This window comes from Acipenser ruthenus, chromosome 2 (assembly GCF_902713425.1).
Source record: "Acipenser ruthenus chromosome 2, fAciRut3.2 maternal haplotype, whole genome shotgun sequence".
Lineage (NCBI taxonomy): Eukaryota > Metazoa > Chordata > Actinopteri > Acipenseriformes > Acipenseridae > Acipenser > Acipenser ruthenus.
This window is the reverse complement of record NC_081190.1, coordinates 103,123,351-103,137,069: the sequence shown is the minus strand read 5'-3', so window position 1 is coordinate 103,137,069 and position 13,719 is coordinate 103,123,351. Positions and strand designations below refer to the sequence as shown.

General features: G+C 38.6%; 1 protein-coding gene across 6 annotated transcripts in view; it reads right to left on the bottom strand.

Moving 5' to 3' along the window:
• Positions 1–5,677, bottom strand: part of LOC117409442 (regulator of G-protein signaling 12-like) — a 79,742-nt gene extending 74,065 nt beyond the window's left edge. For 5 of the 6 annotated variants that reach the window (XM_034015493.3, XM_034015495.3, XM_034015496.3 and 2 more), the window contains exons 1-2: positions 4,640–4,770; positions 157–2,136 (exon numbers count right to left, since the gene is read on the bottom strand). In XM_034015493.3, coding sequence (XP_033871384.2) covers positions 157–2,001 — 1,845 coding nt within the window. In that variant the 5' untranslated portion in view covers positions 2,002–2,136; positions 4,640–4,770. Of the gene's footprint in view, positions 1–156; positions 2,137–4,639; positions 4,771–5,573 lie in introns of those variants that run through there. The other variant, XM_034015494.3, reaches the window with a different exon arrangement.
• Positions 5,678–13,719: the final 8,042 nt, after the last annotated feature.

The following is a 13,719-nucleotide window of genomic DNA, read 5'->3' as shown; positions in this document are numbered from 1 at the left end:
TGATTAAAAACACCAAAAACCTGTTTTTGGAAAACATTTCACTACTTTGACCTTTCTTGAATATAGTTCTAAACGCATTTTCATCGTCAGCAGTAGCAGTTATCTTCCAGGAAACCTAGCAAAGATCAATGAAGACACAACTATAGCTGATCTTACCTTTTTTTGTGTTTTCTCTGCTCCAAACAACTTTTTGGCCCACTCATCTTTCTGAGTAATTAGTTTAGAGGGTTGGACGATTTCCCCGGCAACCCTGTACCTGTCAGCTGGTATTTTGCTCATCGGAGGAGGCAGTGTACTGCAGTTAGCACTTGACCAGCCATCCGTAGATTCTGCATAGGACTCCTGATCGCTGCTGTGGCCTTGCTGCCAATCTCGTAGAACATGAACAGGAAGCCAACGCTGACTGCCAGATTGGACAGCGCCCACTGTGCCTGCTTTTTTAACCTGGGGATAATTAGGTCTGGAGGAAGTGACTGGGACCTCGATCCGAGCAGAGGGACCTAGATGCCTGCCGGAGTTGTGAGAGGCATCAGGATGTGACAGCTCAGATAAATTATATTTTGCTCCTTCTTGGTCGTAACGATAGCCGTTCCAGTGTGATGACATGGCCTGGTTTGGATTCCGTGCCTGCGGGTTTTCCCACAGGCTATTAGGGACAGGTCTACTTGGGTTGCTTCCTAAGTCAACCAAAAGAACTCGGTTGTTTTTCTCCTCTTGCTGAAAATTTCCAATCCCACTGTCACTGTTGCTGCTGGTACTGTTATTCTGCTGGGCATCGTTATCTCCATCTAAAAATGCTCTTGCCCGCATCCCTTCAATAGACTCCCCCATATCACGGTAGAGCACAGAGACAAACTGTAGGACAGGCTGAGAAGTTGTGGGGAACTCCAAGCAACCGTTTATATCTGGGTCAGGCGTGCATTCAAAATTAAAGCGCCTTGCTATGCCCTGGTGAATTTTATGATGACAGAGTTCTGGATCCACCATAAAGACGTGACATGATGTCCTCAGTCCACTTTCCTGCTGTTTTGCTAAACTTTGGTCATCCGTAACTTGCATGGTAACGAGTCCAAAGAACCTTCTATCATCAGGACATACAGCGCTGAATGCGAGTTTCTCAGCAGGGTACACAGCAATAACAGAACTTTTGTCATTGCAAAGCTGAATGCAGTCATGCATTATCTTCATCATGACCAGTGAATGGATCTTCTGTTCAGCCCGCAAGCGCCTCATGCAGCCGCGGATTGCTTGCAAGCTGTCATTCTCAAGGTTCGCACTTGTCGAAGCCAGTTCAATTGAACCTAGATATCCGACAATCATTCCTACATTTAGAATGCTTGCATCTAATCCAAAATCATCCTGATTTTCAAACATGTCAGCAAATACTGAATCGTCGTTCAGCACTTTTGCCATCTCTTCCTCAGAAAGCAAGTCTGGGTTGCTCTTGACACTTCCGCATCTGTTTCTGTAATTAAAGTCAGGTTCTGACAACGGTCTTGGTTTTGTGGCAGACTTCCCAGAGCTACTAGAAGAATGACTTGAGTTTTCGAAAATCATGTTAAAAATTCCCCCAGACTGCATTTCAGCCACAACTCTTTCAGCTCTGTTTATCCCCAAAGTTTTTGAGTCAATCTTAGGCTTTACCCAGTTTTTTGTTTCATGGAAACCGAGTTCTTCATCACTTGAACAGGAGTCCATGTGATTGCTGCTTTCTGCAATTACCATGTGTAACACCCCAGTGCACCTTCCAATTAACTTCACAACATCTTCTTGTGATGCTTTCGACACATTGATTTTATTGACACACAGGATCTGATCTCCAGCTCTAAGTCCAACATAGTCTGCAGGACTTCCTTTCAAAATGCAATTCAGAAGACAGGGTGCCTGACCAGAAAGGGTGAATCCATATCCTGCTCTTCCTCTGGCAACTTCTACACTTCTCACCCGGGCAGCAGTGTGTACATTAAGTCGTCGCTTCACTGTTTCTCCTGGTCTGAACATTTTTATTCTATCAAGGGCTTAATAAATACAGAGCAGGACAACCAAATCTAACACCTTAGTGAGATCATCACCTAGTGCCAACTTAACTGTTGAATATTTATTATTTCTTCAGTGAAAGGATTTTTCACAGTGAACCTAAAAAAAAAAGAGAGAGAAAGAAAAACAGTTTAAAATTCTAAAAATCTGCAGCCCGTCCTTCCATTTCATACAATTTCATCTTCAAGTTCTATCTTTCTCTTAGATTTCAGAGAAATACCAAATCCATGATAACAGCTAACAAAGATTCAATATATATATAAAAACGCCTTTAACTTCATGTGCCTTGAAATCTGGTTCCATTTTTAACTATGTTAAATTTAGGGAGGAATTTGTTCAACATGCTGTTAGCATACTTTACTGTCAACACACTGGTGTAGCTTAACAAACAAACAATCTGCTTGCTAAAAATACCTACAAAAAGTATTGGGACAGTTTAAAAAGGAAAACTAGGGGTGAGGGATTTATTAAGAATGAAGCACAGTCAGGTGTAGGGCATGTACTGCCCATTTGACCTCAAATGTACTTAAATATATTGGAATACCAGAAAAGCTAATCTTCCCATATCCCCTTCAGTCACTGGGTGTACAGTTGTACCACGTTATGTTTCCTATGTATGTATCTATTACATCATACATAATGGGTTTTTTTGTTTGTTTTTTTTATATAAGTTTTGTCAGGACAACTTCTCAAACTCCAGAGTTCACACAAACTGTTTACAAATTTCTAAAAATATAATTAAAAAATTGTGACTTAAGAGGATATTCAAATATAAATAATTTTAGCATTTTTCCAACAAGTTCAAAAGCATCATTAATACACGCTGCAGAAAGAGGTGTTCATTATTATTATTATTATTATTATTATTATTATTATTATTATTATTTATTATTTATTTCTTAGCAGACGCCCTTATCCAGAGCGACTTACAGTCATAAACAAAAATACATTTCAAGAATCACAGTACAAGTATTAATACAATTAAGAGCAAGATAAAATACAATGACTTTGGTTCATCTTACCTGTGGAGACTGGTATCGAAATATCTATTTCTGTTACCAAGGTTCTCTGCATGTATTGATCTGGCCCACTATTACTGTAATTTATATATTATATATATATATATATATATATATATATATATATATATTAACTCAAAGAGCCAGCTGCCCAACGTTTCGATATGTTGTACATATCTTTCTCAAGGGAGTCTGTCTGTTATATATATATAAACAGGAATGCCACACTGTTAAAAATCTATTATTACAGTTTAGTCAGCGTGCAAACTTGATTAGGTAGGAATACCAGTGTCAATTTATGCTAACTTTCAAATTTCCCTACTTTGCATTCTGAGCATGCCCAGACTGTTTTCCTTTTGCATGCACATGAACATTTTTTTTCATCCTTGAAGACCTAGGACGCCTATAAAAAAACAATACCAGTCTTTGGATATGAAATACGTGTTTTGTAAACTTCCATTTTAATCCATATTTCTCTAACCAGTTGTATACTGAATACAGACAGCTGCTGTTAATGAACATTAAAGTGTATTACAGAGTGTACTTTAAAGAACAAGAAATAAAATGCACCTATACGCTGACTACAAATGTTTTACATTGAAGCGTCACATTATCTCGAAACTATAAGTAAACTCAAGTACACACTTGTAAAATTGTTTTGCAAAGGTAGCAGTAGCATACTTATTATGCTACCTTTGTAAAACAATCCGTCCTTCGGATGAGACGTAAAACCGAGGTCCAATTGTAAGTGGCTCTGTAGCAACAATTGTAGATGCATAATTCACTCCCTCGTTTCTCTTGGTCGCTTTGGATAAGTGTCTGCTAATTAATTAAAATAATAATAATAATAATAATAATAATAATAATACTGACAAACCGTATCCGATACAATGGATATGAAAAGGTATAAAGTTTGACATCAGAAGCAAGCACCCATCAAACGATGCTACCTTCATAGAGAATTGCCAAGGTATGACAATTTGACAGCTGATCTGCACCCATCACATTTTGCTACCTTAAATAAAGAGCATCTATCAATTGGTAGACGTAGAACAGTTACCAAAATACTGTATTACATTTTCACAACACGCAGGATTTGGTATACATGGGAACTAACGGTATTTTGATTTGCATTTATTATTATTATTATTATTATTATTATTATTATTATTATTATTATTATTATTATAGCTATTTGCCTGGTGTGATTTATGATACTATTTGTCATGTTGTTGATATTACTTTGAAATTAAGTATTGTTAAATCTATTACATTATTTTTGTTATGCTATATAATTGTTACAATATTTTTAAACTACTATCTATATAAAAGATTAATTGTTGGATTGTTTTAACTTGACCAAAAAACGTATAGGTATCAGATTTTGACCAGGTAGCAACATTTGACGCTTATACATGACACATTTCTGACCAAGTCTGACGTTACACCGGTACGAAATAATTACTTCAAACAATGCTTAAATCTGACATAAATTAGCTGCTGCTGCTTCTGGATTTGATCATGTAGAGACTGTTTTCCTGCTAATTTCGGTGACCGTATATAAAAAAAGACCGCAGTCTTACCTTGTTCTGAATACAAAGAAATCTGGCGCGATGTGCAAACTTTGCTGATTTTATTTTAAAAATAAACTTTCTAAACAACTTCTCCGCAGCTGTGCAAATCGCAGAAAAAAAACTCAGTCTACCCTGCTAAAACGGATTGTCCCGCCTCGTCTTTTTGACTGAAGGGATCATACGGCGTCACTGACTAGTTACCATAACGACGCCCTTGTCCGCATTGTATCTTGAGAATCCTATTCGCTACCCTGTCTGTCGATCAAATGCAATGTCTCATTTTGTTCTGTATCAAGCTAGAGTGAGTGTACAAATAATTTAGTAGAGTAAGTATATTACATACAGGTGTGCAGAATGCATATCAAATGTAATGTTGTGTTTGAAATGAAACCGATTTTTTACATGTTTTTGTCGTACTGTAATTGTTGGTTAGAAAAATGTAGATGTGACAGTGTAACAAATTCCCATAAACTACTTTCTCGGGAATACTAATCCATAATTTACGTCTGTATTGTATCATCTCCAATAAAATACATTGAACCGACAAAAACACGAAGCAGAGACATTTATTTTATTCGTTGTCCTAAGCCGCTTAAGCGATATTGTATTTTTTAAAAACGTATTCTGACACTTCACTGTGTAGACTCGAAGATTCAATTTTGTTAAATACTGCGCTAATATTGCATAAAACAACGCAAATCACGTATTTTAAAAGGATGGCATTTCGTCCAAACAAGAGCCTTCAGTCACGATGCAGAAATACCCTTTTTCCCTATTTGTACATTTAAAATTGAGCCAGTAATGACACACATCTTTTTCTATAAAGATAAACTAGCTATCGTACAAAAGTCCTAAAAACTCAACGGTGTGCGGTAATAACATTGTTTTACACAGTAATTTAACAATTAATGCAGATACAGTGTCTTAATAATAATTAAAATACCCGATTGATCTCTAATCCAGGGTCTCTCCCAGGGCACCGTGGAAAGTAAACAAAAGAAGCAACAAATTAGCGAGCAACAACGGTTACTGTGTGCCAGTCACGTGACCTCAGAACTCTGTGGGTGACCGAATGAAATTCCGGCTGTTGAAGAAAGTAATCTATTTAAAATAACTTTCTGATGTTAACCATTCCTCCATACCCTGATTATTGTTATATTTTTCATAACTATTCATTTTGTTTAGAAGATGCTACAGAAAATGACAGATGCCAGTTGCACTTGTTGATCAGATTATATATATATATATATATATATATATATATATATATATATATATATATATATATATATATATAGACGAATTATTCTCATTTGTATGCTTTTAGTACTTTATCCAGTATATTAGAATAGAAACATATTGTTATAGTGACTTGATTCTTTCTAATTCTAAATTATAATTAACTGCAGAATCAGTCGATTAAAGTAGCAGATTCTTTTGCAGCATATGTAGCTTTAAGTAGTATTAAAATCTAATTTTTGTAGATCATTCAGGCAGTATTTTGTTTTGTATATTCATGCTGTTATTGACTACCTGATAATACAGACACGATCATGTAACTGGCGCATGTTAATAGACAATATTTTACAACAGATCATTTACAGTGCCTGTAATGTTCAATTAGAATTCGTTGTTTTATAGGATGTTATAAATCATAAAGAAAAACAGAAGTCACTGTCAGTGTAAGGTGTAAGGGGGGGGGGGGGGGGGGCATTTGAAAGGTGATACCTACACAGAGCAGGCACACTTTACCTTTAAGTATGTAAAACACATTCATTTATTCACAATAGAATATAGGAAATAATGTACCTAACTAGGTTGGTTTAAGTAGATATTAATGCAAACATGCACACATTTCTGATGCTACAGTGGCTGGCTCAAAGTGTCACATCTCCTCTCTTGTGTTTTTATAAATAAACACTACAGGCAGAGAACATTAGACAAAGCCAGTCTGAGGAAATTCAAAACCAACTTTGAGAAGACTGTCAGGATGGCAGTAGGAGAAATTGGAGCCTGAACAACAATGACAGCACCTCAGCCTTTAAGGTTTCAATTTCTACTACATAGAGACTATATAGAACATATTAACATGATGACATGGCCTTGAATCATTTTCTTTTGTGTCCTATTTATAATTCAGATAGTCATAAATGCTCTATAGGGATAAGGTTAATTAGTTGTGGGGGCAAAGTTGAACCCCATTTATTATTCTTAGAGATCCTGCCAAGCGTAGATAATTAATAATCAAATACCTGCCTTCTTTTGGAAATGGTAGCTACCGTATGGCCCCTATTCATTATTCCTGCAGCTAATGGGCCGTTTGTGGTTATGTTGTGTGGTAGTACATCTACTAGTTTATCATGAGCCAACTTTGCCTAATAAAAGAAAAATAACCTTTTAAGTATTCTAAGAATATATGTTATTATCACACATACATACATACATACATACATATGAACCCGCTTTATATCAGGATTGCCATACAGGCATAATTTGTGATATAAAGCAGGTCACGATATAAACAGAGTTTCACGTTAGCCTATGACAGCACTTTACAAGTGCGAGAAAAACAGAAAGAAAACTAAAGGTGAATTAAAGAGCAGTCGTTCTTTCCACTTAAACACATGCATATAGTTTACTACAGGACAAATACATTTTGTATCATTAACTGGAACGAAACAGTTTGTGTCATTATCTAAAAAAGGCATGACTGATGACAGCTATCCATTAGGTGTTGCACTTGGTGTTTTTTGTGTGCATTTGTATAAAACTGACTATGTTAAAGAAGAAAAATTTGGAGTTTTGTAACTGAACTGTATCCTGTTAAGACCTCCCACGAAGCATTTGACAGGCTGCACAAAATGTCAGTTTATCAGCTGAGATGATTACTGGTTGTTAGTTGGAAATTAATTATATCCTGTGAGTAAGGGTGGATATGTAAAAAGTCGAATGAATGAATCGTGTTTTAAAAACCATTATACACAGCTGTAACAATTACTATATCCACACAATTATTGTTTTGAGATTCAGCTTTTATTAGGGAGCTCCCCTAAATTCTTAGGCGTAAGAATCACTTAACTACAGCTACAGAGCTACAGCTATAGGGTGAATCCTGCACACCACGCAGAGCGTTTTTACCGCATGCGCCACTAGGGAGCCCCACAGGGTATTCTTATAGCATCAGCTCCGCCCCTTATGCAGAACAGGGTACCAGAGCTGACACACATCCCATTGACCCTCAGCCGCACACCAGAACCAATGGGCACAGACAGACAACAACCGATCAAGACAGACAACCACCAGTGGGGAAACAGACCAGGGAAGACAAACAGGCAGTGGCTTACATTATACACTGGAACACACACACAAAAAGTAAACAAGCAGCAGCAGGACACAGCAGGGAGGGAATAACACACAGCATGGAAACTCAAACAACACAGTACATAAACAACAATGCACGGATCACTACAGTATCATCAAATGAAACCTGGTTTAAGTTTTTAAAAAGCTTGTATTTAAAAAAAAAAAGATAATTAAAACTGTATTTACATGCTTCATAAATATTGAGCATTATGTTTAAAATATCAGTATTTCCAGTAAAATGTTACCCTGCATAACTAAACCAGCATAGGGGGGAGGTTAAGATATGCTTGTTTATGTTTTCTTTTTGTTTCCCTGTGCTGCAGAGGAACTTGCAGAAGACATCCTTACCTCATGCTGCTATGTTTGTACACCTGCTGCTGAAACTACCATTGGGGAATGGAAACAAAAAAAGAAAGCCAAGGGTAAAGTATGCAGTACAAATGTAGTTAATTGAGCAAAGAATTATAATGGATCCTTCAGTATATATTATATATATATATATATATATATATATATATATATATATACAGACGTGCTCAAATTTGTTGGTACCCCTCCACAAAAAACGAAGAATGCACAATTTTCTCTGAAATAACTTGAAACTGACAAAAGTAATTGGCATCCACCATTGTTTATTCCATATTTAATAGAAATCAGACTTTGCTTTTGATTTTTTATTCAACATAATATTGTAAATAAGAAAACAAATGAAAATGGCATGGACAAAAATGATGGGACCACTAACTTTATATTTTGTTGCTCAACCTTTAGAGGCAATCACTGCAATCAAACATTTTCTGTAGCTCTCAATGAGACTTCTGCACCTGTTAACAGGTAGTTTGGCCCACTCTTCCTGAGCAAACTGCTCCAGCTGTCTCAGGTTTGATGGGTGCCTTCTCCAGACTGCAAGTTTCAGCTCTTTCCATAGATGTTCGATAGGATTCAGATCAGGACTCATAGAAGGCCACTTCAGAATAGTCCAATGTTTTGTTCTTATCCATTCTTGGGTGCTTTTAGCTGTGTGTTTTGGGTCATTATCCTGTTGGAGGACCCATGACCTGCGACTGAGACAGAGCTTTCTGACACTGGGCAGTACGTTTCGCTCCAGAATGCCTTGATAGTCTTGAGATTTCATTGTGCCCTGCACAGATTCAAGGCACCCTGTGCCAGGCGCAGCAAAGCAGCCCCAAAACATAACCGAGCCTCCTCCATGTTTCACTGTAGGTATGGTGTTCTTTTCTTTGACAGCTTCATTTTTTCGTCTGTGAACATAGAGCTGATGTGACTTGCCAAAAAGCTCCAGTTTTGACTCATCTGTCCAAAGGACATTCTCCCAGAAGGATTGTGGCTTGTCAATATGCATTTTAGCAAATTCCAGTCTGGCTTTTTTATGTTTTTCTTTCAAAAGTAGAGTCCTCCTGGGTCTTCTTCCATGGAGCCCACTTTTGCTCAAAAAGCGACGGATGGTGCAATCAGAAACTGACGTACCTTCACCTTGGAGTTCAGCTTGTATCTCTTTGGCAGTTATCCTTGGTTCTTTTTCTACCATTCGCACTATCCTTCTGTTCAATCTGGGGTCGATTTTCCTCTTGTGGCCGCGCCCAGGGAAGTTGGCTACAGTTCCATGGACCTTAAACTTCTTAATAATATTTGCAACTGTTGTCACAGGAACATCAAGCTGCTTGGAGATGGTCTTGTAGCCTTTACCTTTACCATGCTTGTCTATTATTTTCTTTCTGATCTCCTCAGACAACTCTCTCCTTTGCTTTCTCTGGTCCATGTTCATTGTGGTGCACACAAATGATACCAAACAGCACAGTGACTCCATTTAAATAGGCTGAATGACTGATTACAAGATTGGAGACATGTGTGATACTAATTAAAGAAACTAATTAGTTTGAAATATCACTATAATCCAATTATTTATTACCTTTTCTAAGGGGTACCAACAAATGTGTCCAGGCCATTTTAGAATATCTTTGTAGAATAAGCAATAATTCATCTCTTTTCACAGCTTCTTTGCTTTATTCTATGACATACCAAAGGCATGCAAGTATACATCATAAAATAGCTTTTAATGTCATCACTTTTCAGGAGGAATGAAGCATTATTTCAATGAGCTGTAAGGGTACCAACAAATTTGAGCACGTCTGTATATATATATATATATATATATATATATATACAGTGCCTTGCGAAAGTATTCGGCCCCCTTGAACTTTGCGACCTTTTGCCACATTTCAGGCTTCAAACATAAAGATATGAAACTGTAATTTTTTGTGAAGAATCAACAACAAGTAGGACACAATCATGAAGTGGAACGATATTTATTGGATATTTCAAACTTTTTTAACAAATAAAAAACTGAAAAATTGGGCGTGCAAAATTATCCAGCCCCTTTACTTTCAGTGCAGCAAACTCTCTCCAGAAGTTCAGTGAGGATCTCTGAATGATCCAATGTTGACCTAAATGACTAATGATGATAAATAGAATCCACCTGTGTGTAATCAAGTCTCCGTATAAATGCACCTGCACTGTGATAGTCTCAGAGGTCCGTTTAAAGTGCAGAGAGCATCATGAAGAACAAGGAACACACCAGGCAGGTCCGAGATACTGTTGTGGAGAAGTTTAAAGCCGGATTTGGATACAAAAAGATTTCCCAAGCTTTAAACATCCCAAGGAGCACTGTGCAAGCGATAATATTGAAATGGAAGGAGTATCAGACCACTGCAAATCTACCAAGACCTGGCCGTCCCTCTAAACTTTCAGCTCATACAAGGAGAAGACTGATCAGAGATGCAGCCAAGAGGCCCATGATCACTCTGGATGAACTGCAGAGATCTACAGCTGAGGTGGGAGACTCTGTCCATAGGACAACAATCAGTCGTATACTGCACAAATCTGGCCTTTATGGAAGAGTGGCAAGAAGAAAGCCATTTCTTAAAGATATCCATAAAAAGTGTCGTTTACAGTTTGCCACAAGCCACCTGGGAGACACACCAAACATGTGGAAGAAGGTGCTCTGGTCAGATGAAACCAAAATCGAACTTTTTGGCAACAATGCAAAACATTATGTTTGGCGTAAAAGCAACACAGCTCATCACCCTGAACACACCATCCCCACTGTCAAACATGGTGGTGGCAGCATCATGGTTTGGGCCTGCTTTTCTTCAGCAGGGACAGGGAAGATGGTTAAAATTGATGGGAAGATGGATGGAGCCAAATACAGGACCATTCTGGAAGAAAACCTGATGGAGTCTGCAAAAGACCTGAGACTGGGACGGAGATTTGTCTTCCAACAAGACAATGATCCAAAACATAAAGCAAAATCTACAATGGAATGGTTCACAAATAAACATATCCAGGTGTTAGAATGGCCAAGTCAAAGTCCAGACCTGAATCCAATCAAGAATCTGTGGAAAGAACTGAAAACTGCTGTTCACAAATGCTCCCCAACCAACCTCGCTGAGCTCGAGCTGTTTTGCAAGGAGGAATGGGCAAAAATTTCAGTCTCTCGATGTGCAAAACTGATAGAGACATACCCCAAGCGACTTACAGCTGTAATCGCAGCAAAAGGTGGCGCTACAAAGTATTAACTTAAGGGGGCTGAATAATTTTGCACGCCCAATTTTTCAGTTTTTTATTTGTTAAAAAAGTTTGAAATATCCAATAAATTTCGTTCCACTTCATGATTGTGTCCCACTTGTTGTTGATTCTTCAAAAAAATTACAGTTTCATATCTTTATGTTTGAAGCCTGAAATGTGGCAAAAGGTCGCAAAGTTCAAGGGGGCCGAATACTTTCGCAAGGCACTGTATATATATATATATATATATACAGACGTGCTCTAAATCTGACCTCCTTTTCTTTCCCTCCTCCTCCCCCTCCTCTGATCTCTGGAATCTACCACACTCTCTCCCTCTTCCTCCGCTAAGAACCTTGGAGTCACCCTGGACCCCTGCCTCTCTTATTCCCAGCACATCTCCACTCTGGCACGCACTTGCCGATTCTTCCTGAGCAACATCCGAATAATCCAACCCTTCCTCACCAACTATGCTACCCAGCTCCTGGTCCAGGCCCTGGTACTCTCCCGCCTAGACTACTGCAACTCCCTCCTGGCTGGCCTCCCTGCGTCCAGCCCCCCGTCCGCTCCAGCTCATCCAGAACTCTGCTGCCCGCCTGGTGTTCTCTCTGCCTCGCTTCGCCCACGCTACTCCACTACTCCGCTCACTCCACTGGCTCCCGATCACCGCTCGCATCCAGTTCAAGACTCTTGTACTAGCCTACAGATGTCTTGACCAGACTGCACCCAGCTACCTCCAGACCCTCATCTCTCCCTACACCCCCACTCGACCTCTCCGCTCCGCCTGCACTAGAAGACTGGCTCTACCTCCGCTACGCTCCCCTGCCTCCCGAGCCCGCTCCTTCTCCACCCTTGCTCCGCAGTGGTGGAACGACCTTCCTACAGATGTCAGGACTGCCCAGTCCCTGACCACATTCCGGCGCCTCCTTAAGACTCACCTCTTCAAACAGCACCTGTAGAACTCCTCTGTTGTATCCTGGGACACTATCACCCTTCATTTAAATGTGCTTTATTTTGCTCTTATCTGCCCCCTATTTTACTGCATTTAATCCTGTACTTCAGAATATTGTAATCTGCCAAGTGTTTAACCTGTAGTATTTTGTACTTAATCATATCCTGATGTAACTATCACTATTATCTGCTGTATTATTGAATTGTGGTTTGTCACACTTGAACAAAAATTATTGTATTTCTTGCTCTTATTGTATTACTTGTATTGTAACACTTGAATGTATTTGTATTTGCTAGCGATTGTAAGTCGCCCTGGATAAGGGGTTCTGCTAAGAAATACATAATAATAATAATAATAATAATAATAATAATAATAATAATAATAATAATAATAATAATAATAATAATAATAATAATAATAATAATTATATATATATATATATATATATATATATATATATATATATATATATATATATATATATATATATATATATATATATATATGGCACAAGACAGACCCAGCTCAACGGAGGAAGCTGGTAGTCAACGAGATGCAAAAGCAAGAGGAGAGGATGAGGTGCTTAAAGGCCATTTCCCAGGCCAAGCAAGGAGAATGGATGAGATGGGAGAGTGTGGAACAACACAAGATTGGCTGGCAAGACCTATGGTCAATGGAACAGGGCAGGATCAGTTTCCTCATCAGGTCAACATATGATGTTCTCCCATCACCACAAAACCTAAATCTCTGGGTAGGAGAGGATCCCTCATGTCCTTTGTGTTCATCACCTGCAACATTAAGACACATTTTGACAGGATGTAAGGTGCTGGACAGTTTACTTGGCACCATGACCAGGTGATGCAATGTTTGGCCTTAGCATTGGAAGACAAGCGTAACATGACCAATAAGTTGCCACCAGTTCCATCAAAACATTACACACAAAAGACAGCATTCCACCACCCAGGAGAGCAACCACCAAGAAAAGGTGTTAAAACCAATCCTCGCCCAGGACAACTGGGAGCTGCTAGAGACTGGAAAATGCTGGCAGATGTTGGTCAAAAGCTTATTTTTCCACCTGAGATTGCCACCACTAACCTTCGACCAGATATTGTCTTGTGGTCTGGATCAGCTCGCCTTGTTCACCTGGTAGAGTTAACAGTGCCATGGGAGGATGCTGTAGATGAGGCGTATG